The sequence below is a fragment of the Meleagris gallopavo genome, chromosome 26 (genome assembly GCF_905368555.1).
Source record: "Meleagris gallopavo chromosome 26, MGAL_WU_HG_1.1, whole genome shotgun sequence".
NCBI lineage: Eukaryota > Metazoa > Chordata > Aves > Galliformes > Phasianidae > Meleagris > Meleagris gallopavo.
Genome location: NC_139429.1, coordinates 137255 through 163329, shown reverse-complemented (window position 1 = coordinate 163329; position 26075 = coordinate 137255). Strand labels below are relative to the sequence as shown.

Here is a 26075-nt window from a genome sequence, read left to right as displayed (position 1 = left end):
TTTCTCTACAAACAAATGACCTAACCCTGCTGTGTTTGCAGCACAATGAGAATTGGGCAGAATTTGACAGTTGCCTGGTTCTGGCCTGGAGCCAATCACTGGAAGAGCCTTTCTGCAGCACTAATGATTACTGCAAGTTGTACCCATGCTCTTCCATCTTGCTACCAACATGTTGCTTACAAGCGAATGCTGATTAAGGCTACACATTCACGATTTCCTGGGGACACATTTAGAAGTAAATGTGCTTCTTACTGGACAAAAGGCCTCCAGGCTCTGCTCCTGTGTTAGCAGCAGCAGAGAGCTTTGCCTTTGTCCACATTGAGTCTTGTTTGAATTAGAAACTTGTTGCTTAGTAAGCACAGAGGCTGAGCTTATAGCTGTGGTAACGATATATTGGTGCTACCATTTGTCATGCCATTTTCACAATTCATATTTTTTATATTTGACCTGTGATTCTCTGGGCACACCAACATTATTATGCAGGTAAGACATCACCAGATTTCACTTTGATGGTAGTCCACTCCAAGTTGCAGGAGATCAGGAGCTGCTTGTTCTCAGATGCAATACAGCAAGGCTGAGAACACTGGTTGCTTCCTGGGAGATGTATTTCACAGTTGCAGTTCCTGCCATTGTTTCTTAGATTGCATTTTTAAAAGTTCTCCAGTCCTGCCTTATGATAAGTAGGGAAAAAAAAGCACAATTCTAAAGATATGTTGCAAATCAGATTTGAGTGCTGCTGCTTTTCCAAGCTTTGTGTGGATGGCGTTAGACTTGAACTATCAAGCCTTGATGGACATACCAACAAGTTGATCTCAGAGATAAGCAGATAAGCTTCAATACTGAGGAAGGAAGGCTCTGCTCAGCCTTGATTTCAATATGTTGCTCAAAAGTTTGATTTTAAAGGGTCCAGTGTTGCTGATGAAGGGAATATCTTTGCTTTTTCATTTCACATTTGATAGTGGGTTTTGTTAGTAGTCGGCTCAGTGAAAGTATGCATGCATTTGAAATGTAGTCTGCTAGCATAGCTCTGGCAATTAGCAATCAAACAAAAGCTACTAATTTTATGCAGTCATTAAGCTCTCCATGTCTGAATTCTCTCTTGGCCCAGTTGTAAAAAAAATAAAAAAATAAAAATGCTATGACGTGCAAACACCAGCAGGGCATGGAGCAAATGCTGACAGCTTACAGCAAACTGCCACGTAGGCTTTAGTGCATTCCATCCTCCTTTGATTCAATACGCTCAACAGAAGATCACTGCAAGAACAAAAATGTGATCCCAGTGCCCATCACAGCTTGCCCTTCAGGGAACGGTAGATAAGCAGAGAGACTGGATAGAAAGAGGCAGTGGCAGGATTTAAATGTGACCTTGCTACTTTTAAGTTGCCCCCTAAGTAGTGGGGGGCCTGTCTATCTGTATGATACTGAAGGCTTACAGGAGTTGCACTGTGCTCTTTGGACTCTGATGTCCTGGATCTCAGCTTCCTTTGATAATTTCACCTTTTTGCTGACATCTCATCCTTGATTGCACTGGAATGAATGGTGGACTGGCTGAAGAACAGGGCAAGCTGATGTGCTCAAGCTGGTGATGCTGTCACAAGCCAGCATTGGTCCCATAGACAAGAAAAGAAAGGGACTGGACTTTATATGTTCTTTCCATTGGCATTCCTTGCATCACTGACTCAGCAGCCCAGGTCTTTTGCAAAATCTCTTTTGTATCACTTTGAGAGTATTGGCTAATGAATACTTTAAAGATGATCTATTTCTTCCTTTCTGGTTTCAGGCCTCTCAGGGCTGCTGTGTGCATTTTACATTTCTCTCCGCAGAAAAGGTACACGTGGTATGCAAACTATACTATTCTAAAATCCTGGAAGTTGAATCAAAACAAGAAAAGTGGAAGGCTAGTAACACCCCTGAGTAACAAAACCAACAGCATGTGCTGACACTTTGGGGCTGCTGCATAAGCCTTCTTCAGTTTCCTTGCTGGAATATTTTATTAGTGGATCTCACAAACACAAATTTCCATGAAGTAATTTTGCTCAGCGAGCTTCCAGCTGTAAGAAGGGTTCTGCTTTCAGTCCTTGGATTCAGATGCCTACTCTGCCTATGCAAAATGTATTGGTGTAGAACTTATCTTTACTTTTCTTATCTCAGAATGGAGAAAAATTGAAAACAAAAGGGAATGACAGTATAAAGTTCTCCAGGTTATGGTCTGGCATGGGAAAATCCATCACTATTCCCAGTCTCTCTAGTCTTTATCTGTTTAAGTGGTATTCACTTTCTCCTAGAGATTTTTTTTTTTCAGACAACAGATCCTATGGTTGGTTTTGTTGTAGTTTGTTTTATACCAAAAGGAGGAGGAAAACACTTGAAAGACTAACTGTGAAGTGTACTGAATCCCAGTGAGCAAAGCAGTGTGCACCATGGAGAAACAGCCTGATGTCTCTCTCTACTGAAGATGGCAATATGAAACACAGGATTTTCTTGTTATTTATATATATTTTTTAACGTTACCAATAGTGTGCTTTCAGTTCTAAATACAGCGTCTTCAAATTTCTGGAAAAAAAGGTTAATTTTATTTTTTAAATCTGTTTCTTGAATCTACCGCATAGTGTGTGTTTGTTCTATTGGTCTAATATGCTTCAGAGAAATACTGCATATCGTTATATCTCCATTTTAAAAGTGAGCGGCATTATAAGCTTAATGGAATTGTTTTCACCTGCATTGTTGGAACTTTACAGGAATGGGATGGCATGAGATGGAGCAGAGAAGTAGTAGCCTTTTTTGAAAAGAAAGGAACATCTCCATACTTTACTGACTGTGCTTAGATTGGACTGCACATGCAGTGCCAGAGTGGGAGGACTCAGGCAGCACGTTGGTTGATATGCAAAAGGCAGAGCAGGGACACGTCACTGCAGATGCAGGGTGCTAGGCAGGTTTCAGCCAGTCTGCAGGTTAACTTTCAAGCAGGAGGATGAGGATGCATCAGTCGGGCTGTGATCTAACATGACATTACTGCAACTGAGCACAAGAAGCAGGATGAGAAGGAAAGCAGGGGATGAATTATAAAGAAGCTTGGAAATGTAGAGAGAGGCATTATGAATCTTCTGCATTTCGTTAAAAGGTTTTTCAATGATACTGTTCTCCATTATAAGTGGTTCATACAGTGCAAAGCATGGTAAGAGTGAATGCACGTTGTTGTTTGGTTGACTGTAGCCTGGAGAATGTAATTCTCTCCCCTTGAGCCCTCACTACATGAGGAAGCAGTTTGAAGCTGAGACTATGAATTTAAACTTTGAAGGCTTAGGGGCTCGTCTGTGACATCAGCATCTCAGCCCTTCTCAGAGAACGGACTTTACCCTGCACGAGCGTCACTTCCCCTGCGAGTCAGACATGGAGCTCAGATTTCCACCATGCAGCTGGTGTGCAGGGAGAACTGCTTGGGGAGGTGGAAGCCATGGGTCAGTACGTTGTTGGCTGTGCTCGTAGCATTCCCTCGCTGCCTTCTGATCTGCTCTACACCTTGTGGAAATAGGCATGTGTTGAACAGGGAGTGGTGAATCCTCCTTAGTGCTGTTTGTGTGATTGTTCCATGCTGTCATAGCCCTTAACCTTATGTTTAATGTGAAAAGATTATGCAGTGAAGATGTTTTAAATGGCTGTGAGTGTTTCACCTTCCTTTCTAGTCTAATTCACGAGTCAGGACTGCTGCACTTTACACTGTGCTGAGATTAAGGAAAAAGCCGGCAATAATGAGGGCTATTGGTGAACAGAATGATGGAGTGAGCAATATGAGTCAGGAGCACTGATACTCGGGCATGCAAGGAGAAGGATGGGCTGGGCTGCAGGAACAGCTAACAGGCTTTACCTGGGCGAAGGATTTTGTGTTTTGAATGCAGCTGTGGGTGCAAAGAGGTTTGTGCCGGAAGGTGGAGCTGCATCCAAAAAAAAAAATAAAAATCAGCAAACATGTTTTTAAAAGTATTTTATAGCTTGTTTTTCTGATTTTGTTAGCAAGCTTTTGGAGAGGGGCTTCAATTTTTGTCTTTACTTTGACCTTCGTTAAAGCAAATGTATGACCTCATTACTAGGAGGCAGGTTAAGAACAGCTAACTTATGATCTCTCTTAAAATCTTGTGGTTTACATCCTTAGGGATGAACAGACCAGAGATTGCTCAGTGGACTCACTGTCCTGGGCAGGAGGGGTGCCGTGCCCAGACCTGAGGAGTGCCTCAGGATGGTGCCTGCAATCTTGGCCTGATTTTTGCTGCCTTTGTCTCTATTCATTTGACTTTGGAGAAGTAGCACTTTGTGTTCTGTTAGATTTGGGAAAATAAGCTGTCCAGATAGATTTCTGCAGTGCTGCTGGTGTCTGGGACTGTTGTGCATGACACCACGGATGGACAGTGGACAGAAGCTTGTGGTCAAACCTATGTCTGGATTGAGCATGAAGCCAAGAGATGAGACTGGACACACGGAACACACAAGGGCTGTGCTGATCCTAATCTCTGCCTTGGCAGCACTTCTCTGTTTCTGAGCTGAGGCTGAGTACTGCAGGTTGGACACATGCTGCTGCAAGATGCCGGGACCTGGAAATCTCATCTTGTCTGAGCTCATCAGTCCTTCTGATGAGGAGTGCTGAGTGAAGAGTCCCTGAGGAAGTGCTAGCACTAAGGCAGATTGATGCTTTCAGAAATAGGCCAGGGGAAGACAAGACTCACCCCAGAACTGCTTTTTTTTTTTTTTTTTTTTTGTCTGTCAGCTGGAGCAGAATGTAAGGCCCATCTCAGCTGTGCTGCTGCTCCTTCTGCCTGTGGCAAAGGCTCAGCTGCAGGGCAGGCAGAGCTGTGCTTGCTGGGCTCAGGGCTGTCGGGAGAAGTCATTCATCCTGCCCGTCAGCATGTTTCTGTTGCTGTTTTGGTGGGGGTTTTTTGGTGTGAAAGGAAAAAGGACTGCATCTCCATGGCGGTAGTGCTTAAGCTTTCCTTGTCTTGGTTTTTTTTCCTGTCCAAAACTTTGCCAGTCAGTCTCATCTTTGTGCCTGGCAAGACCCTCCTGAAGAGGCCCCATTAAGGCACGTAGAAAATAAAGATGAGGTGATTGGTGGTAACCAATGCAACTTCACCAAGGGCAAGTCATGCCTGACAAATTCGTTGACCTTTTATGATGGAGTTACAGCACTTCTTGATAAAAGAAAAGAATTTGATGTCATCTACCTGGACCTCTGCGTGGAGAAAATGTTTGACGCTGTCCCATGTGATATCCTGGTTGCCAAATTGGAGAAAAATGGGTTTAACAGATGGACTACTCACTGGATAAGGAACTGGCTGGATAGTTGCTCTCAGTGTTGCGGTCAACAGCTCAATGTCCAAGGGGAGACCAGTGATGAGTGGTGTTCCTTATGGGTCGGTGTTGGGGCTGTTGTTGTTCAACATCTTTGTAGGCAATGTGGACAGTGGGATCAAGTGCAACCTCAGCAAGTTAGCAGATGACACAAAGCTGAGTGGTGCAGTTGACGTGTTAGAGGGAAGGGATGGCAACTAAGGGGACATGACAGACTTGAGAGGTGGACCCGTGCCAACTTCATGAAGTTCAACACTGCCAAGTGCAAGGTCCTGCACCTGGGTCAGGGCAATCCCAAGCAGGGATACAGGTTGAGTGGATAATGACTTAAGAGCAGCCCTGAGAAGAAGGATTTGAAAGTGTCGATTGATGAAAGATTCAATGTGAGCTGGCAGTGTGTGCTTACAGCCCACAGGGCCAACCATACTGTGGGTTGAATCAAAAGAAGTGTGACCAGCAGGTTGAGGGAAGTGATTCTGCCCCTCTACTCTGCTCTTGTGAGACCCTTCCCCAACACAAGAAGGATATGGAGGTATTGGAGCAGGTCCAGAGGAGGGCAACATGGAACAACTCTCCTATGAAGAAAGGTTGAGGGGACTGGGCTTGTTTCTCTTGGAAAAGAGAAGGTTCTGGAGAGACCTCATTGTGGCCTTCCAATACTTGAAGGGAGCATATAAACAGGAGGGGGAACAACTGTATACATGGGTTGATAGTGATATGACAGGGGGAGTGGTTTTAAACTAAGACAGGGGAGATATAGGTTGGATATTAGGAGGAAGTTTTTCACTAAAAAGTTGGTGAGGCACTGGAACAGGTTGCCCAAGGAGGTTCTGGATGCCTCATTCCTGAAGGCATTCAGGGCCAGGATGTGGCTCTGGGCAGCCTGGTCTGGTGGTTGGCAACCCTGCACATAGCAGGGAGTTGGAATGAGGTGATCATTGTGGTCCTTTTCAACCCAGGCTATTGTATGATTTTATGAAATGGCTTTAAGCTGGAAGAGGGTAGATTTTAGACTAGCTGTAAGGAAGAAATTCTTTACTGTGAGGGTGGTGAGACACTGGAACAGGTTGGTTGCCCCTTGAGGTTGTGGACGGGCTCCCCTCTGGTGACATTCAAGGGCAACCTGGTCTAATATAACGGGGTTGTAACTAGATGATCTCAAAGGTCTCTTTGAACCCCAACTATTCTATGATTCTTTCTATCAGAATTTTTTTTACATACTGCACTCTCTTGGAACTGTGGAGGAGTGTGTGTGTGTGTGTGTGTGTGCGCGCGTGCAACATAGATTTCTGTAAAGTATGATATGGCAGGAGTTGTTTCCAAAGCAAACTGTGCATCTCCTGAGTGATACTGCAGCAACCAGACTACTGCAGACCAGAAATTTGACACCTGGTACAACAGCGCTCAACTTCAAATGTGTTTCAGTATTTGAATCCACCTCATACCCAACATAAGGTGTCAAGTTGGCCTATTGTGTGTTTATTTTGCTGTACGAAGGTCTCCAACTGGTAGTGGAGGGAGGTCCTGGTAATGGCATTCCGTGTTTTTGAGCTACCAGCTCTGCAAGCACTGTTGGAGGAAAGAACTGCGAATTTCTTTCTTCTCTAGCATCTGTCAGAACGAGTATCATCCTGGCCCTGCTGAGATTCAGCTCGTACCTATGAATAACTGCACATCTCTATCTGCTTGCCTGGAGAGGTACTAATGAGGCCCCATCTGTCTGTTTTGCAAACTCCAACTGTGTCTGCTAAGCAGCAAAAAAAGGTCAGGGTAGACATGCAGGGCTAGTGTAGTAGAACCTAGCAGGACACTGAACCATTGCAGTCCTCCTGCTGCCCCTGCCCGGATCTGTCCCAGGGCAGCAGCAGTACAGGGTTTGGGCGCTGCAGCCAGGGCAGAACAAGAGCTGTTGGCTGTGGGATCAGGGTAGAGGCAGAGGCTGCAAAGGTGGAGGCTCCTTGATCTCCTCCAAATGTGTGCACCCGATTAGATTTGCTGTCTGACTGGAGAGCTAGGGAGCTGTGTTTTCTTCCAGTACTGTTGCTTATTTGTTCTGGACCTCCATGAGTCCTGCTTGGAAAGTGAATTAGCAGGTAGGCCTATGTCCTGTGTTGAAACAGGGTGGTTGGAGTGGCTGTCCTAAAGCAGGAAGAGCAGGGTGGAGATCTGGTTGTTGCCGTTCCTCTGCTTCAGAACACGCTGTCCAGATGCTGCGGAGCCCAGCACTGTTTCTCCCTGATTCAAACCAGGAAGCTGCTTTGATCTTTCCTGTTTTTTAGTCCTCCCCTTCATCTTGGATGGAGAAGCAGCACTTTCAACATGTCTGAGTGAACAAGAAGCAACAACAGGCCCAATGGATGTGGGTTTTGTGATGAGTTCATGAGCAGTTATCCACATCATGTTTGGTTTGAGCCTAGCCCAGTGGTCAAGGCACAACAATGGCAACCTAGAGACTTGGGTTTCCACCTTGATTTTTGGGGCAAGTCACTTTCCCCAACTGACATTGCTTCTCTGCTTAGCAGGTGCAGTTCTTGCCTGCATGTCACAGCACGTTGGAATTTGTGTCTGTGCTGCTGCAAATGTGAGAAAATGAAGGGTCAAAGCAAGAGATGTAGTTATCGGGATCCTTGATTTCTTACCCTGTCGAGACAGGGAATGAATGCTGGGAGCAGACTCTCATACTTGTTTTCTATGGTGCTGTTTGTTCCAGCAAGTCTGCTGCTGTGATGCACCGCCACGGACAGAATCCATTGGCATTCTGCTGGCGTGGAGTCACTGCAGATGGACTCGGATCCTCCTCAACTCACAGTTTCTCAGGAATATGCTCGGGGGGCAGGCAGGAGCTTTCCAGCAGCTTTGTGCAGTGCCGTCTGAATCACACAATAAACAAGTCTAAACTCTATTATTAGGCTTTGGAAGCTGCTGCCTTAGAGACAGGTTTGCTTATAAATATCCATTATTTTCTCTCTGGCTCTTCACTGGGGAAGCTGGCAAGAAAAAGATCTCTGCTTTTCCAGAGTCTGCCTGTCCCTGCTGTTGTTGCTTCTTTCTACCTGAGCTCAACATCCTTCCTGTTTCAACCTCTCAAGTTCTGGCTTTGCTAACAAACATCTGCTCTAGTGTCAGCAGGGTGGCAGATGCCAGCTATTTTGGAAGGGGACAGCACTGCACGAGCAATGAGTGACTGGGCTGAGCCCTTGCCACAGTCACTGTAGTGTGCTGGTATGTAAACCAGCTGCTTTGGTGGCTGCAGCAGAAATACTGGGTCGTGTTCCATGCTCAGCTTTGATTCTCTTCAGCACTGAGGAAGCCCCTGAAGCAGGGATGGCCTGTCTTGACTGGGTAGGGACAGATCTAGGACTTGCCCAAAGTCAGTGGAAATGCCAGCTTCAGCTAACTCTGCAGCAGTGCAGTGCACTATCCACGCTGTCTCACAGCATGAATATATCTGGTTTAATAGGACTGCTGTTTTATTGAAGACTGTGAGCAGTCCTCATCCCAGTGAAGCAGCATCTTCTCCTCACACGAAACCTGTACCCAGCACAGATCCCTTTAGCCTTCCCATGCCCTGTACTGTTGCTCTTCCTGCTTCTTTCAGTTGTCTGGTGCGAGTACCTGTAGCAGCAGGATGCATTATTTTCCCTTGCAAAGATAGTCTCATGTTAGCCATTGCTGCAGGGACTTTGATTCGGCTTTCTGTCAGAACCCAGAGCTCTCCTTTCTATCTATGCTCAAGTAAGTGCTCTGCTGTACAGAGCTGCTCAGACTGTGCTCTGTGTTGTTCTCTGTATGTACAGGTTGGTGTAGAACAGTCATGACATGCCTTGGCGGTTTGGAGGAAGGGCAAAAGAGGTGTTCTTAAAGCAATTAAAGAAATAGCAAGATCTGCTCCAGTGGATGTTAATCCCAGAGCTGTGGGAGTGCTGGTGTAGGAGCTAATATCTGAAAAGCATTTCTTGCTGCTGCGCAGCCCTGCATTGCCTCTGTTTCTTCCAGCAGGGCCTGGCAGAACAGATGATGCATGCCCAGCCAGGCAGCAGAGACTGCTGCAGTACAGTGCTTGGTGAGATATCGTGCTTTTCACCTCACAGCCTTGCAAACTGCTGCATTCCTGGAGCAGGGAGGAGTTGAGGGGGAGGAAGTTGTGCTGTGTGTTTCAGGTTGGGCACCTGTACCTCTGTGTGCTGGGGCCCAAGTCCCACAGACCTTTGCCTGTAGAGAGCTCCTCCTCAAATGTGTGCTCAGAAAACATGAAGGCTTTTCTCCGACACAGGCTCTAAATGCAGAAGTTAGTGGGCAGTGTCTTGAAGGAGATGAGCTGCTCAGTTCATTCAGCGAGCAACACTAGGTAGATGTTGAGGGATGTGTGCAATTCTCTGGCCTAAGCAGGATGGCAAATATGCACAAACCAACAGCTTTTGAGCGGAAAGAGTGATGTAGGGCTGTAAATATGTGCCTCAGGCTTGCTGGTGAATACTAGGGAGTGGTGGAAGTGAAAGAAGCAGAACTCCAGTACTGCTTCATAGAAATATTCTCTAAGACATTTCCTTGCAGTGTTTAAGCCCAGCATGCTCGCTGACTTATGCGGTCACCTCTGTGCCAGATCCACTTCCAGCAACAAGGAGGATGAGCTGAATTTTTCCTGTCAACCAGTCAGTATTTGTTCTTCCATGCAAGCTGTTAAAATGCTGTTGCTCTCTTGTTTTGGTATTTGTTTCTCCTGTCTTGCTGGAGCATTGCCCCAAAGTCTCCCACATTGGCAGATCTTGTTTGTGCAGCAATGACAAGTGAGTGTTCATGGAAGAAAAGGTTGTGGGAGCCTTCCAATGGTTGCTAAGGCCATGTTTTCACTTTATGTTGTGTATGGAGCATTTTTCAGCCCACCTGTTTCAAAAAAAGCTGGAGTTTGGGAAGAGGAAGCCATGGGATCATTTATTTATTCAGTCCCATGGTGAAGTCTTGATTCCTCTAAAATTCTTGAAAAAACTCCCATTGAATCTAATGGAGTTTATTGGCATCCAATGCTATCAGGATGTGGGCATTCCAGGCCTGTTTTGGCCATTATTGCCACTCCAATCTCCTCTCTGCCTTTCTGTGCTCTATCCCTGCAGCTCGACTCTGCAGTCCTAGCATTCCCGTGCACCTCTGAGGAAGTACCTTGAAATGATGACTGAACCCTATTATTATAAGGAATGAGATGGCATCGTTCTGCAGAAAATGTTGAGTCAGCCTGTGCCAGGGCAACAGGACAGCTGTCTGCTCTGTCCTCTAGTGCTAGTCGTGCTGGATGTGAGAGGCCTCTTGCTGAGTTTCATTCAGCCAAGGCAAGAGGTTTTTTTTGAAAGTATTTTCACCTTAGGCTGTGGGAAATTAAATTGGCAGTCCTCTTCCACCGTCCTGTAAGAATTCAAGCGTAGTTTTGATTTATAGTCTTAGCGTTGTGATGTATTTGCTGCATGGAAGAGCCTGTGGCATTGAAATAGTGATGGAGTACCTTGTGGGAAGGCAAGGCTAGCCCAGGGCAGCTCAGGTGCATGCAATGTACTGAGTGATGGAAGGGCTGAAGCCAGGATCCACCCCTTCCCAGCCCTCATTTATGGGTTGGCAGTGGAGGTGATGTGATCTTGCTGGACATCCCTGCCTTCCTGAGGCCTTCCAAAGGTAAGCGACTTTTCTTCCTTTGTTACGGCATCTATGGATACTGCATTTGGACTTATCCTCACTTGCTGTAGCCAAAGGCTTTGCCACCCTGCCATTATTGCTATACTTTCCATCAAATTATAGCATTACAAGGCTGGAAAGTGTTTTAGTGAGAGGAAGTCTGAATTTCTCTAAGGGAAAACCATGGATTCTTTTTCAGGTACTACTTATACCCTTGCAGGGGAGGGAGGAGATTAACACTTATCTATCCCTAAAGCCATGTTATCATAGTTTTGTCTTTCAGTAATGCAGTTTGGAATATCTTTCCCGAAACCTGTTAGAATATTAAGACCCCAGTTAGGCTAAACCTTAAGAAATCCATGATGAACATTTGCAGCAGCTGTGGGACAAAGTGAACTAGCCATTGTTCTTGCAGCAGCAGGGACACAGTTCTTACACAACTACCATTGCTGTGACTGTTTTATTGCAGTGAGCTGGTATACCACAGCACTGAAGACAATTTCAGAAGCTAAAAAAATCAGCCTCCAATGCTTGCTTCCTTCACAGGCAGTGTGGGGCAGGTCAGTTTCATTGGAGGGGAATGGATTCTTCAGCTCTTGCATGTGTAAAGGGTAAGGCAGTAACTGAAGAAATGCTGAAGCATGTTTTCCTTAGAGGCAGACTTTTGGGTGGTTACACTGCTTTAACTGATGATAATTTACAAAGAGCGAGTGGAATTTCTCAGGAGATTTTAATTTGACCTGGTAGTGTGGATGTGAAAGGTTGTCTTGGAGCCTCTTTGCTCACTGTCTAGGGCACAACCATGGAAGCAGGTACTGTGGTAGGTGGTTCAGTCAGGCTCTGTGAATTCAAGTAGTTTGTTCTTTTACTTCCAGATGGAGGGAAGAGCTGAGAACCCTGCTGCGCTACTCATTTCACATGTCAGTAAGGTTGGGTTTGCAGTTCGACCCGTGTCTTTGAATCTTGAGGTCTTGTTTCCTATCCTCTTCCTAAAAGGATGGGGAGAACCATATCAAAAGGAGGAAATGCTCTCTTTGCAAGGAAGGGTGAAGTGTAATTTGGTTGCTTTTGCCCAGCTCTTTGTGGTGGTGGCTAAGAAGATGTTTCAGTTTCCAACACTCTCTCCTTTTGAGAGGTGTTTCCCAGTGTGCTGTCTGGAAGGAAATACAGCTCAGATGGGATCAAACCATAGTAAAAGGAGCAGGGCCTCGTGTATGCTCTGTGCCTCTGAATGCTGGCATGTACCTGATGAGAGCTCCTGGCACCTGCTTCTGGAGCATGGCCAGCAGTGCACTTTGTGCAAGGTGCAGCGTGGGAGACATGCAGATCAGTGGCTGTCAGTCTGGTGCTTTCTGTAGCAGTCAGGCTCCCGTAGATACTTACAAGTGTATTACAGATAAAAGAAGCAAGTAATTGCCTAATCCAGAAGGGAGAACAGGTCAGGGAGGCAGCGTGAGGAGGGCGTATTTACTTGTCCTGGGGGGAAAGCTGAGCCACAAAGGCTGCAGTCTTCAGCAAGTGTAGCGACAGAGCTGAGAAAGCAAACACAGGCCTCTGGAGTCCCAGCATGGGGCTTTCTCGCTGAGGCTGTTCTGTTTTCTGCTGAACCCAAGGCCCTGCACTGCAGAAAGTGGCAGCACAGAGGCTGAATGCTTGCAGGGAGGTGGCTTACAGACCAGGTTGGCTGTAATCAGGGAAGCAGGACTGCAAAGAGTGGGTGGTAGTGAGCAGAGCACCTCAGGAGTCAGAGGTCCCAGGAGATGCTGAATTTCTGTTGGAGGAAGGAACGTGACAAGTGATTGTTTTACTACTTTTATGGCAGTAAGTCTTGTTGAGCAAATGCTCAGGTTTTGCATTCTCTCAGGGAGGACTCTGGGGAGAATCCCAGCCTGGAAAAGGTGTCTGCAGGTTTTCCACATGCCAGGCTTGTGTCAGCCTCCCACCATTGTGTTTGTTTACCTTGGCTTCTTGCGCAAGTACAAGGGAGAGCAACCCTATCTCTGTTGCGGTTTCTACATGCTTTGAAGGACACTTCTGTTAAGAAAGTTATGTAGATAAAAGCCAGCACCTGTGCATAGTGTTGTCTGAACAGAAAAGGCAGGGGAAGAGAGGAATGAGACCAATTGTGAGCCATGCCTGACAGAAAACTGTCTCTATCCCACAGTCTGTAGGAAGGAGATGCTGACCTGAACCTTTGGACAGAATGGCAAGCATTCTTGAACAGCTCAATTTTCAGACTCTGTCCTTCTATAAAGACATAGTCTGACATCCTTGAAAACTGAAATGAGAGCTTTGGCCTGAATTCACAGTGGAGTCAGAACTCTGCTGCTTGAGGGCCTGAGCTTTTGTTCCGCCTCTAGGAGGGTATGTTTCAGCCACTGTGATCACTTAGCTTAGGTGAAAATTCTTATTAGTAACTAGCTGATTTATTACCTGGGTAGTAGAAGAGGCATGCATTGTTCAGCAAAGAGAGGAAATGAGGCATGTTTGTTACTGGCTGCCATGTCTGTGTGCAGTTGGCTGTGCTGATGGGCACTGACATCATTTACTGAATAAACGCTGGGTGAAGGATCTGCTGTTAAAGCAGACTGTGTCATGGGAATGGATGTTTCCTGCAAACAATGTTTTTAAAATGAAATTAATGATGACTGAGAAATTTAAAACTTTTCTCTGCCTGGGGCAAAGCCAGAAGGGAAAATTTGCTTTCCAGAGTTGGAAAGTTTGAGCCTTTTAAGCCATACATTTGCGATACGGGAGTCTGGAGAGCTTGTCCTTTTGAGTTGCCTGAGTGTTGACTCCTGCGACTCCCCTGCAAGCAGGACAGTGCTTTTAGACTATTACAGAGAGCAAACAGAAGTATAGCAAGTATAGCAAGCCAAGGGCCTGTATGACCATGGAAGCTGGAGTCACAAGGCAATTCCCAAGTGAGCCCTTCAGTATTGGGTACAGCAACTTCCAGAAATTCCTGGGAAGTGATGTGCCCACCAGCACATTCTTCTGGGAACCGACAAATTCCTCCACCTGGCTTGCAGCACAGAATCACTGCTCCAGAGCCGTGTCAGCACACAAGTCTCCTTGCCTTCATCTGACATTACCTGTGCTTCTTGATGAAACGGGAGAAGTGGTGCACCTTCTCCAGGGAAACCCTCAGAAACATGTAACTGCATCAGACTGATGTGCTGTGCAGCAGTGGGGGCCTGGAAATCTGCTGGCCTCACCCACAGACTCGCTTGTTGGTATTTTGGTGTGAACTTGGGAATATGTTTTGTGACTAGTAAGTTTTCTGCCAACAACTCATGTTTTATCTTTGTGATCTGGTTTTCTGCTTAGATTTTTAAAACCCCTTGGAGTTAGTGTTGAGTTTTTGGATGTTTTCTTTTGTTACAGAAAGGAGTGTTACTTTGTTTTAAAGCAACACTTTTACCTTTCTGAGGCTTTCTATGTTTACAGGCAGCAAACTCCATAGTACAGTCTTCTAAATCCCCTCTGACAGGACAGATCCCTTCAAGCAGATGTTTCAGCCCTGCCTGCTGTCAGGCTGTCATGGTTTGGCCTGGTTCCATGACAAATACGAACAGTCCACAGAACTGCAGCATTAACCCTGTAACTTCACATGCACTGCATGATGTTATGACGTGGAATACTGATGACAAACCATGAAACCATGACAAGCTGAGGCCTACTTTGGAAGCAGGAAGAAGGGCAGTACAGAACGCCAAGCGCAGCAGCTGGTCCTCAGTGCCTGAGCTGCCTGTTGGCAGATGGAGGTCAGATGCTGCTGGTGTCAGCTGCCTCCCCTCTTAAGAAATGTTTTGGCTGCTTTTCTTTCTGTTTAGATAGGTCTGAATTGGTGCCGGTCCATTAATCCCTCACCTGCTGCCTTCACTCCTGGAAAAAAGCACTGTTTTGTGAGAGCTGGAGAACTGTGTTCCGCACTAAATTCCATCACAACTCAGGTCCCAGAGTGGTTGCTGACTTTGGGAAAGCCTTTGCATAGGAACAGTCCTGTGAAAGCAACACCCTGTGCTTGGAGAGACAGCAAGGCTGTCTGCACATGGCTCCTGCAGCCCCAGCCTGGGCCTGGTGCTGTGCTTGTGCACCCTCCTTAGAAAGCCTTTTTGTTGGGCATTGTGAAGACCTGCTAGGTCTGTCCTAACGTGGTTTCTGGAATCCTATGGTCAGGCAACAATTGCCCCCCTGAAGGTTGAGCAGTGATAGGATGCCCTTGTTCAGGTATGTGATTTAATTTCAGAAGTGTGGGTTGCTGTGAAAAGCAGCTGCTAAGTACATGCCAGCTGACCTGGAATCTGTTTGTAGCTGGTTACCTGAGCTCTGTGTGGTGCAGCAGGTCTGTCTGCTCATAACGTGGGCTTCTCCCATCCCCAGTGGCCCAGATGGGAACAGTGAGCCATGCAGAGCTGCAGAAAAGCTGCCAGAAGCTGCTTTCCCCTGAGTTTTTCCAGGCTTATTTTTAGGTGATTTACAGTTAATTATTTTGAAGGGGGGAAAAAAAAAATTGCTCTTTTGGCTTCTAATAAAATATTGATGTAAAAGTCAGCCCTTTTAAAGACTGATACTCTGGGACAAATACTCCAGGGAAAGACAAAAATCTGAGTATTTCATGCTAGGGCTCTATGCAACATATAGCAAAATGGCATGGGGATTTTCTACCTTGCATACTTTTTAGTATTCAAGTATCAGTCCCCAGCTACAAGTTGGGGGTGACGTACCTTCACTGCCTATTATCTGCTCTGTGAGAGCCCTGTGGGTGCTTTCTCTGTTCTGTGGCAGGTGCTGGAACTGCTGACCATCAGTGAGACGCTGTCAGGGTGCTGGCTCTCAGCATCCGTCCTGCAAGGAGCACTAAATGCAGCAGCATGTTGTCAGCTGTCAGTGTTTGGGATACACTTTTCTGAGGAGCTGACACACATCTGATCTCTAGGCAGGCAGTGCTGAGTCAGAGCTTTGGCATGTATTCAAATATGTGATTACTTTGAATAAACATCAATAGGGCAAGGTGAAGTGCTGGGGCCCACAAGTATGTTTGTGGGGCTTGAGGTTAAGGTCCAAGGGTAACCAGAAGGACCAAAGGTGAGCTCACTGTGGCTCTGGGAGGAGGTCAGGGCCTTGTGTATTAACTGCAGCTTGGCGTCAGGGTGAGTGTATGACAACCAGAGGTGTTGGAGTGGTCTCCAGCCTAGTGGCCCCACTGGGCCAGGCCTGTGGGGCTGATGCCAGTGCTCTTGGCAGCAAAGGGGGATGTGCTGGTTCTGACCCCATCAGGAGCTCTGTGAGCTCTCTCTGCCTTCCTGAAAAGTTTGCTCAGTGCCTGGAAAGTGCTTCAGAACCTTCCTTGGCTCTGTGCTAAATTACACTCAGCTTCCTATAGGCAGCGTAGCCTGGGCAGATGTGTTGGCATAGCAACGGCCCCAGGGATGGTCTGGCACTGGGAGTGGCCAGGATATGGCCATGCCCTCAGCTCATGTCAGCTCCCTGATCCCTGTCCATAATTCATCATCTCTCCAACAGCCTTTTGTGCTACCATGATGCAAACAGCGCTAAAGGGGCTTGGCCACTAATTAGCAGCATTAATAATAATGATGTCCTCCTGCTTTTGCTCATAGCACAATGCTACTGGGGAGGTTAAAGCCAGGTTCTGTATGTGGTGGGCAAAGTGCAGACCCCTACACCCAGCAATTGATATGCTCAGAGCTGGGCACACTGCTTGCTGCCAGCCCTGCGGTGTTTACCCTGAGCCTGCTCAGCTCTGCAGAAGCTCTCAGCTCCTGGCTGCACAGAGCAGCAGCAGTGCGGCCTTGCTGAGTGATTGATGTGTAAGCTGTTAACTGCAAACAGAACAGCCCCTGCTGGAATGGGGCAGGCAACCTCCTGACTGCTGGGTTTTTTGCTGTTTGGCACATGTGTCACAGTACCCACTCAGCAAATAAGCTTACAAAAAACAAACAAACAAAAGAAAACCAAACCACCAAAACATTTTTTTTTTTTTTTAAGGGAGAAGCTTTAGAGAACATGTGCTGGATCTGGTGCAGTATTTTCCATGCAAGCAGACACCTGGGCTTTCCGGAGAGCACAGCTCTCAGCAGGCTCAGTTGGAAAGTTAATGCATACCCAGGTGATTTTGGTACACGGTATTATTTACCCTATTGACGTCAGCAGCTGCATGCTCTCAGTTTCTCCCTGCTCTCACAGCTTATAGGAGACGAACTGTAGAGGGCTTGTGAACTCCCCAAAAGCACCCAACCTTTCCAGAGCTCAGCATATAATTCTCAGTTAAGTCTATTTGTCCAAAAGGGATCAAATCTCCTATTAGCTTTCCAAGATGGAACTCATTTTGCTTCTATTCTGTAAACCAACACCACATGGCTTCTTATCAGAAAATAAAGGGAGTAGTGTTTTGGTAAGTCAGTTCAGCAGGTACTGTTACCTAAAGCTATATTATGTCATTTTCCTTGCAGAAAAGTTCTCCATTAAAGTATCTTTCTGAGTACAGAGATCTCTTATAAAAACAAATATTTTTATACCCTTTCCTAATACTGAGTGGCAGCTGTATAGGAAATGGAGTTTTCACAGCAGGGATACTGTTTGGGATCCTTGCTGGAAAGACCTGAAAAAATGGGTAGACAGTAATTCCTGAAATGAGCTGGAAAGATGAGATCTACTTTTTGAGTTTTATTTTCTCTAAACAGCCTTTACTAATACATATGCTTGTCTAAGAACGAAGGCAGATAGGTGTCTAGCAATGTGATTTTGCAGGTTGAGTTCAGCCAGAGTATTTTAGGCACTGCAATATTGTCATATGGTGCTGTTGTTGTATGCTTTGGTCTGAGGTAGGCCTGTTAATGATGTTTTTGGAGTGTCATTTCAGACACGCAGTAGTCCCCTGCCTCCCACACCCCATGTTGGAGAGCTATGTGGCCCCTGGGGCAGTGTTCCTTGCCGGGGGCCAGCTTTGTCCGTGTACCTGGTGTGAGCATGCATGGCTGCTGGCATTGAGGGGAGGAGGCTGCTCTGTGTCTTTGTGTGCACTTGTCAGCTTTGGATCTAGTTTCTTGACACCCATTTCTGTGCTGTCCCACGTTATTGTTTAGCTTCTATCTTCTTCCAGATACCAGGTAAAATGTTTTTATATCAGTTCATCAGTCTTCCTTTTCCTTTCTGCCTTGGTCCCATTGTCTCTGCTGTGCTAAAACACGTGCCAATACTATTTGCTCTTTGTGCCCCTGTTGGCTGCTCCTCTAGTGGCTGAATCTGCCTCATTTCTCTGTTCTGCTTCCTGATTCTTATTCCTTTGAGGTTTTCTGTTCCTAACTCGCAGCTGATTCTCTGTAAGATTTACCCAATTAGTAATTTCTTTTCATCATATTTAGTGTGAGTTTCCTGACATCTCACTTCCCTTTCAAACATGCAATCTGACATTCTTGTCAGAAAATAAACTGAGTCAGGAGAGATGTCAGCTTTTGTTGTCCCAGCGTACAGCCCTCTCTGCCAGGCTGACCTGCTTGGCAATGCTCCAGCTGTGTTGTCCTCACTGGGGTCAGCACTATAGAATGTGTGTGGCAATGTCCAGTTACACACTTTGATTTATGGGGAAAAATAATCAATCCTGTGTCAAAGCTCATTTTCTTGTGTAGGGAACTTCTTACCAGTGATCAGGCACTCATGCTGTACTCCCTCGTTAGCAAATACACAGATACTAATTTTGTTCTGCTTCCTGCTTGTCACATAGCATTGCATTCAATCACCCCTGTGTAGCAATACCTAAATACACTGGCAAATCCCATCTCACCTTGAATTCCCTGCTTCAGAACTGGAGAAATCTGCTTATTGGCCTTTTTGTTTCAACAATCTGCTTCTGAGGACTATAGCATGTTCTGCACCAGTTCTTCCCTAGGCTTTCTCTCCACTCTTCCTTCAGCTAATGTCCCTCACTGCTACTTTGCTTTGTTCTGTACTGAAGGACTTGGGGATGGAGTTTTCCAAGGCTTGTATAGGATGTGTTCAGGACACTGGTGGAAAGTAAGCAGAGCATGAATCTTGCACTCACAGAAATCACGCGCCAAATTTAGACTGAGTTTCCTTGCAATTCAGATTGCAGAAGCCAATATGTGTATGCGTCTGCTTTCGCCCCGTGCACATATGGTGCTGACAGTCAGCTGCTGCCCAGTGTGCACTGTGTTCCCATGGCAGCCCTGCCTGCTGACACATCTGCATAGCCTCAGCCACACAGCACAAAAAGGAATGCACTGCTGGCCTGCAATCGGTAGGGAACACTATGCAAGGGGCTTAAAAGCTGTGACCCAGTCTGCAGGCTGGAACTTAGTCCAGAGGGGAGGGCTTCTTACTGTCTCTACTGGGATAAGAAGGGCTTAGCCTTTATGTTTCAGGGTGAGAGTGTCTTCCAGACAGCTTTTAAGGTTAGCTGAGGCAACCCTTTGGGGTGTGACCTTCTCTAGTTTTGCTTTGGCTGCTAATAGCAAATATGTATGGGAAAGTGTTCCTTTCTTCCTGTCCCACATGTAGCCTATCTGTAGTGTTGCTGGAGGATGAACAGCTCCAGGCTGTGCAGCTTGAGCACTTTCCTGTTGCCAACTGATGGCCAGGGGTAAGCGGGGCATGCAGGCAAAGCACTTGCATCCCTTTTGCTTGGGTCATCACCTCAGACTGCATCAGAGGCTCAAAAGGCAGCAGAAGAGCAGAGTATATGGGAAAGCAGGCACAGCAGATGCACTAGTCCTACTGAGCTTGGTGTATGGTTATGGCACAGCATTTCTTGTAGCCTGAGCTTACAGTCTTGAGGCTTCTTGACACTTCCGATTCACAGGAATGTGGAATGTGATCAGCCAGATGGTCAGTACTGTTAAAAACTGAACTCCTAGATCTGTTGCTGAGTGTTTTGTGTTGCAGGGTGTCACTCAATGTGCTGTATTCAGGTGCAGCTGTTTATGGCCAGTTGTAGCTGAGGTCACTAAGCAAATGCAATAGGGACAGCAGAGTGTGGTAGGCTAGATGAACTTGCTGGGTTTTATGCTGATTTTTGCTTTTGGTCTTTGAGCATCACACATTTCTTGCTATTGAAGAAACCCTTGAAGTCACAGGAGTTATGTTAGAGATGTCAAGGAAAGAAATCTTGGGATATTATCACATGTGCACTTCTGTGACCTATCCTGTAATGTATCTGTTGTTGCAGTTCTGTGGAAGAAGCTGAGATGTAATGCTTTCCCTACTTCCCTACCTGATCTTGTTTCCAACTTTCCTTCTACTTGGAGCATGGCATTGTGCTTTCCCACAGTCTCTCTCTTCGGAGTTGCCCAATTTTTCTGTAGACATAAGCTTTCAGTTTAAATTATAAGAGAACTGCAGCAGTGTGGTTCATTTTTTAGTTTTCATCCTCAACAGGACAGTGGTGTAGGGCTTCAAGCAGAGGAATAATCTGAATTTTTCACTGCTGCTGCTTATAGTTGTAGAAAGATGAAGCTTCTTATTTAAGAGGAAGGTCCTAGATTGTCTTAAGCTCAAAGAAAGCCTTTTATACCCGGCACAGGGTAAAAAGTTTCAAGGAAAGCAGTGAATGGGATGTAATTCATAAATTATTATAACTTGTTGAATTCTCAGAGTGGGGCTTCTTTTCTTAGGTCTTTAGTGGGCCAGTTCAGTCTTACTGTCAGTACAGAGGAAGGAAAGAGCAGGAAATAGGAGTTTTCAAACTAATAGGACAATTTCAGGCCAAGTGCAAATCTTGCTTCTGATTCCACAGAAGGAAAACTTCTGCCTACTTTTCCTTGTTTTGTCATCTCACCTCAAGTCATTTTGAACAAGTCTTCTGTTAGTGTAAGTACAAAGTACTGTAAGAATCTTGAAGCATCAAGCTTTCCAGTCTCTGGAAAAGACTTCATTGTCCCTGGTTCTTTATTCTTCATGAAACATTCACACAGCATTCAAGAATTAGCATTATATGATCAACATTAAACTGCTTTTGGATAAGTTATGCTGACTGATATAGGGTAATGACAAAAGTAATAGTGAATTTTGAGAATAATTTTCCTCTTTTGATGTCAAATTGATATACCACTGACCTTGCCAATTTTGGAGTCCTGCTCCGGAAGCAAAGAAGACAAAGACATGCAATTTTTTCATTTTCTTTATGGAACTGTTAGAATGCTTTCTTGACTTGCCTTGTACTCTGTAGTATCAACAACCCCATGTGTGTTAAAACAGTAGGAAGCCAACTTCAGTCTAGAGAATCCATCCTTTGCAGTAGGTGCTTTTTTATATATTTCTTTTTGGTGATTTGAAGCTTGGTGTGTCAGAGATAACTGCGACACAATATATAAAAAGGCTGTTAAAGGACACTGAGCAGCAGAAGCCATGGTAGCTCACTACGTATTTGAAAATGAAATGTATGTATTCTTTATTTTGTATCAATACACTGTAATTGCTTCACAGAGTCCAGCATATCAGTTGCATGTAAATACTACAGATGAACTTACCAAACTGGAGCTCACAATACTAGTGCATTTATCCCAAAGCAGAGACTAAACCCTCTAACTCCTTAAAAAAATACATTAAAGAACGTACCACACGCACACATATATTGCACTTTTCTCCATATGAAATTTTTACCCCATATACATCGCACCAAGGTCTCTTCAAAGGAGCCTGTAATACAAGATAATAAAGCTAATAATTACTCTTAACAGTAGTGTATGCTGTCCTTTAATGTTAGACGTAACAGATTTGAACAAAGGGACTACTTTGAAGTAGCATGACTACAAAGTGGCGTCCAGTGGATACTCTGCTGTGTTAAAAGGCATTAGAAGCCTTTTATTCTAACTGACTTAAGGAAATTGCGTGAAATGTTACATAGGATGGTGATTGAGGGTAACAGTCTAAACTATATTCAAAAACTCCATAGCTTTCCCCTTAGCAGTACTGCAAAGCTCAGATGAGCTTAGACTCATTGGCACATTCTGATAAATGAATCGCATAAGAATAATTCTGCTCTTGAGAGGAAGGGAGGAAGTGGTTATAGGCTTGGCAGTAACCCAGCTCTTGATGCAAAACTGGGCCTGTTGCCATAGCTGTGTGTGTCCCAGTGACAGTTTTGGCTGCATAGTTCCTTGAGCACTTGTCTGATCTTAGAACTGCAGAACAGAAAAGGAATGAAAGGAAAGGACTTCTTGGCCTCCTTTTCTGCCATAATAATATGCCTGGTGTCTTATGCTGTGGTGGTTTTCATCTGTTTCCTGTTCTTTTGTCAGTACTTCAGGGGGGCACAGAGGTTTCTGTGTTGTGCAGCTATTTGCACTGTCAGAAAAAGCTTTAATTGTGTGAATTCCCTTCAAAAAGAAATGTCTATCTCAGCTATTTAAACAACAGTTTACCAGCTCTCTTGTATCAAAAAAGTAGTGTGCAGATGTGATTGCTGTTCCTTAAACTTTCTTTTGCTCCTGCCTTGAGAATTGTTCTGATATCAGAGGTAGAAGCTGAGCACTTAGGACTGAATTGGAGCAGTATCAGAGCAGGCTCTGTATCAACAGTGATGACATCTCTAATTGTCATACACAGAAAACAAGGTAGAATCACATTATCGTGAAGGTACTTTCTGTCAGTTGTTAAACTCTTCCCTCCTTCACAAAGCCTACAGTGCAGTGACTGAAATCTATTCCACAATTAAATGTGGTCTTATTGCTGTAAATGCTGGCTGATAATTCACCTTTCTGGTGAAAGAGAGCAGTTTTGAGAACTCCTTGTTGGAGTTCAGCAGGATCTATGGTCTGACACGCACTGAAGACCCAGCCAGTCACAAGTAATTTTTTTCTTTTCTTCTTCCTGCTCTCTGTCCAAGCCTGTGCTTTGCTACAGCATGTAAAAACACTAAAAACATTTGTCTATCCATTTTAAGTGACTGCATGTCCTGAAGACACTCTCTTCAGTTGTAGTGTCCAAGTCTTTAAATTAAATTCGAACTTAGATTGTAGAGAAATTTTCCAGTAAACAGTGGTCTCTACATGTGCCATCAGCACAGTTTCTCCAACATTCTTTGTGCTTTAATGAATCTGCAGCTGTGCTTAAAGTTTGTTCAGAAAAGGGCTGAAACTGTCTGGCTACAAGCTTCATCTACAGGAGAAAGATAGACAATATCCCAGAACATTTGAAGACCTGAGATGAGCCCCAAATTAGTGATCTAAACTTACTGCAAATTCCTAAACAATCCTACAACTAACAACTCCTGACTGGAAGTTCTGGGGTTGAATTTTGTATTTGTTGAAGTAGTACATAACAGTTCTTGATGCTAAATATTGCTGTAATACTTTCAGTGTTGTATATACTGAAACAATCAAAACACTAATAAAGTTCAACATTACATTCCACATAGTGGAACATGTGCTCTGAAGGGACTGTGGCAGTAGCAAGGATGTAGATGGGGTACTGTCTATTTCTTCAGAAAAAAAAGCATATAGTTTGATAAAGAACTGAAAAAAGGCACAGCACTATCACTTCACAGGGTTTTGTTTTTTTTTTTTTTAAGCTCATTAAGTTCTAAAACTGTAAATAATTGTCCATATGTACAAAGCTCAATAAACCACCAGCAACACATACTGCAAATTCAAAACACAGTTTGCTTGTTTCCTAAAATGCCATAGAAGGTCAGATAGATCCTCTCCAGTGAACAGAACTTCTCCAAGACAGAACTCTCCACAGCAGTCTGTCTGCAGCAAGGGGTGATTCCCAACACCACCCAGGTGGATCTCTGGATGCCACTGGCTGCAGCTCTTGATCCTTCTCAGCATCCTTCTTAGCCCGTCCCTCTGCTACCTAATCCTTGATCTTTCAGTATTCTCAGCCCCACCCAAAGCTCTCTAGAAAACACTGTGATGCCCTGGCTCAGTTCCAAGTGTCCTTTTATCAAGTCAGTACATTACTTAACAAATATCCAGAAGCTTCCCTTAGTGACCAATTAAGAATTCCTTGGCAGGCTTGGGAAATAACTGTTTATTTGCTAGCAGGAAGAAGCAGAGGCTGCTTGAGGTGGTGATCTCTTAGACTTACCACAGAGCAGTCCCAGATCAGTAGCTTAGCCAGAAAGTGGATGCCAAAATGCAACTTTCCTTTGGATCCACCTCACTACTGCTTCAGCTCAGTATGCTACTTGCTATCAGCTCAGACTCAAAGTAAGCCTGAATTTCAATGAAAACTATTGCTTTTATTGCCAAAATAGAATGCAATATGCATTCATTCTCCTTTCTCCTAGCAAATGCTAGGTGAACACTGCCAGACTATCAAAGTTTTTGGAAGGGGCCACTTCCTTTAAAACTTTTTTTTTTTCTCTCCTTCTACACCAACTGGTTCTTTATGGGACCAAGCTGAACTGTTTGTTGTCCAGCCCCAGCCACTGAGAGGAGGAGCTGGAGGCCACATGCTTCTAGCCATCTCCTGCTTTTTTTCTGATCAGGTGGATTTTTAGTTCCCTTGTTGATCAAAGGGTCAGAAACTTTAGGGTTGGAACAAAGCCAAAAATTTACACGCTTCTCCGTCCACCCTGGCTTCCACTCTCTTTTTAGACACCCATGGTATTAATTCACCAGGACATAGCCGCTGTGCTGGGGATCTACAGTCTCCATCATCTCACAATCAAAGAGTCCGGGCAGCTCTGAGAGGGTCAATGCATCATAGTTTGACTGTGGCTCCTGGGCTGCCAAGCAGCCCTGGCTGTCAGGCAATGCTACACTGCTCTGCTGTGCTGGGTCCATTGAATACTGGCACTGGTCAGAGTAGTCTGGCTCAGAAGAGGGGACAACAGGCAATTCACAAGTCTGATAGGAGTACTGTAAGGATTGTGGCGGCTGCTGCACCTGAATTGGTGATGACAATTGTGATGAGCTGGTGAGCGGGGAGAGTGGTGGTGGATCCAGCTGTACTTTCTGGTAGTGATTGAGGAAGAGATCATATTGCATTTGTTCTGAGGAAGGCTCCATGACAGGGCTTAGAGTCTGCTGGAGGCTGAACTGGGTTGATTGCTGCTGCGCTGATGGCTGCTGCTCCTCCTGGCACGAAAGTGGCATTTGACTTGACCTTGGGTATGAACTCTCAGCTATTTGCATCTGGTTAAAATAGGCCTGCAGCTGGGACTGCTTCTGGAGAAAGAGTCTCTTCTGATGCAGCCTGAATCAAGGACAGAAACAGCAATTATTTTTTACCTTTTCAAGTGTTAAGGCACTAGCATCAGTGCTGCTACACTTGCACTCCTACAATTCCAGCAGGGACAAAGGGCAGAACTGGAAAATTCCTGGTCAACCTTTTTTATTTATTGAAAATTAGTGTGTGGAACTTGTGAACGGAACAGTTGTACTTTTCCAGCTACTGAGGGAAGCGAACAAAGCTTCCCTCCCCCATATTCCTTTTATCTGAAGTGCGCTCCTCCCTGTGAAGTTTTACAAAACTTCACAGCTTTGACCCCCTCACAAACAGGAAGAATTTTCAACATGGTGTCAGGTTACATCGCTACCTTTGAAAATTCCTGTGATATGACAAAGGGGAGATCTCTTGCCAGCCAATTCCCAAAGCACGCACAAATAGGAAACCCGCTATTGACATATGCTGATAGCATTCGGAAAAGGAATCTATTGTTTCCCAGCACAGACATCCTAGTCTTGAATAAATGTACACCAAGCTGCTCTGAATACTGTCAGTATTGTCAGTTAAGTTCTTGAGTAGGATTAATCAGTTGTCAGGAGCGTCTGTGAGCTATAAAGCAATTCTAGATTACATACTTCCTTGAAATCAAGTAGTATTTTCATACTTCTCTTCCTTAATCTTTTTGTTCCATAAAGCATGTAGCTAGGTGGCTGTTTTCCTTTCTCTTTTTCCAATTCCTCAGCAAAATTTAGTAAACTAACATGTGTTTAGTATCTACCTTGCTTGCTTAATAATTACCAAATGATGAGCTCATAAAAACCTTACAGCTCTTTAAGTTGTCAATTAAAAGCTTGTCTGCCATAATACATTATAACAGTTATGAAAGTACACTTCCAATTAATTCATTCCTTTATTTT

At 45.0% G+C, this 26075-nt stretch overlaps 1 protein-coding gene and 1 long non-coding RNA gene across 5 annotated transcripts in view; one reads left to right on the top strand and one right to left on the bottom strand.

The window, feature by feature from the left end:
- The window catches only part of LOC146542744 (uncharacterized), a 60589-nt gene that overhangs the window by 9310 nt on the left and 25204 nt on the right, over positions 1-26075 (top strand). The gene's annotated exons all lie outside the window — the stretch shown is intronic.
- SIK2 (salt inducible kinase 2) overlaps positions 21406-26075 on the bottom strand; it is a 44704-nt gene continuing 40034 nt past the window's right edge. For 3 of the 4 annotated variants that reach the window (XM_085209300.1, XM_085209301.1, XM_085209303.1), the window contains one exon: positions 21406-25185. In XM_085209300.1, coding sequence (XP_085065426.1) covers positions 24597-25185 — 589 coding nt within the window. In that variant the 3' untranslated portion in view covers positions 21406-24596. The remainder of the gene's footprint in view (positions 25186-26075) is intronic. The other variant, XM_085209302.1, reaches the window with a different exon arrangement.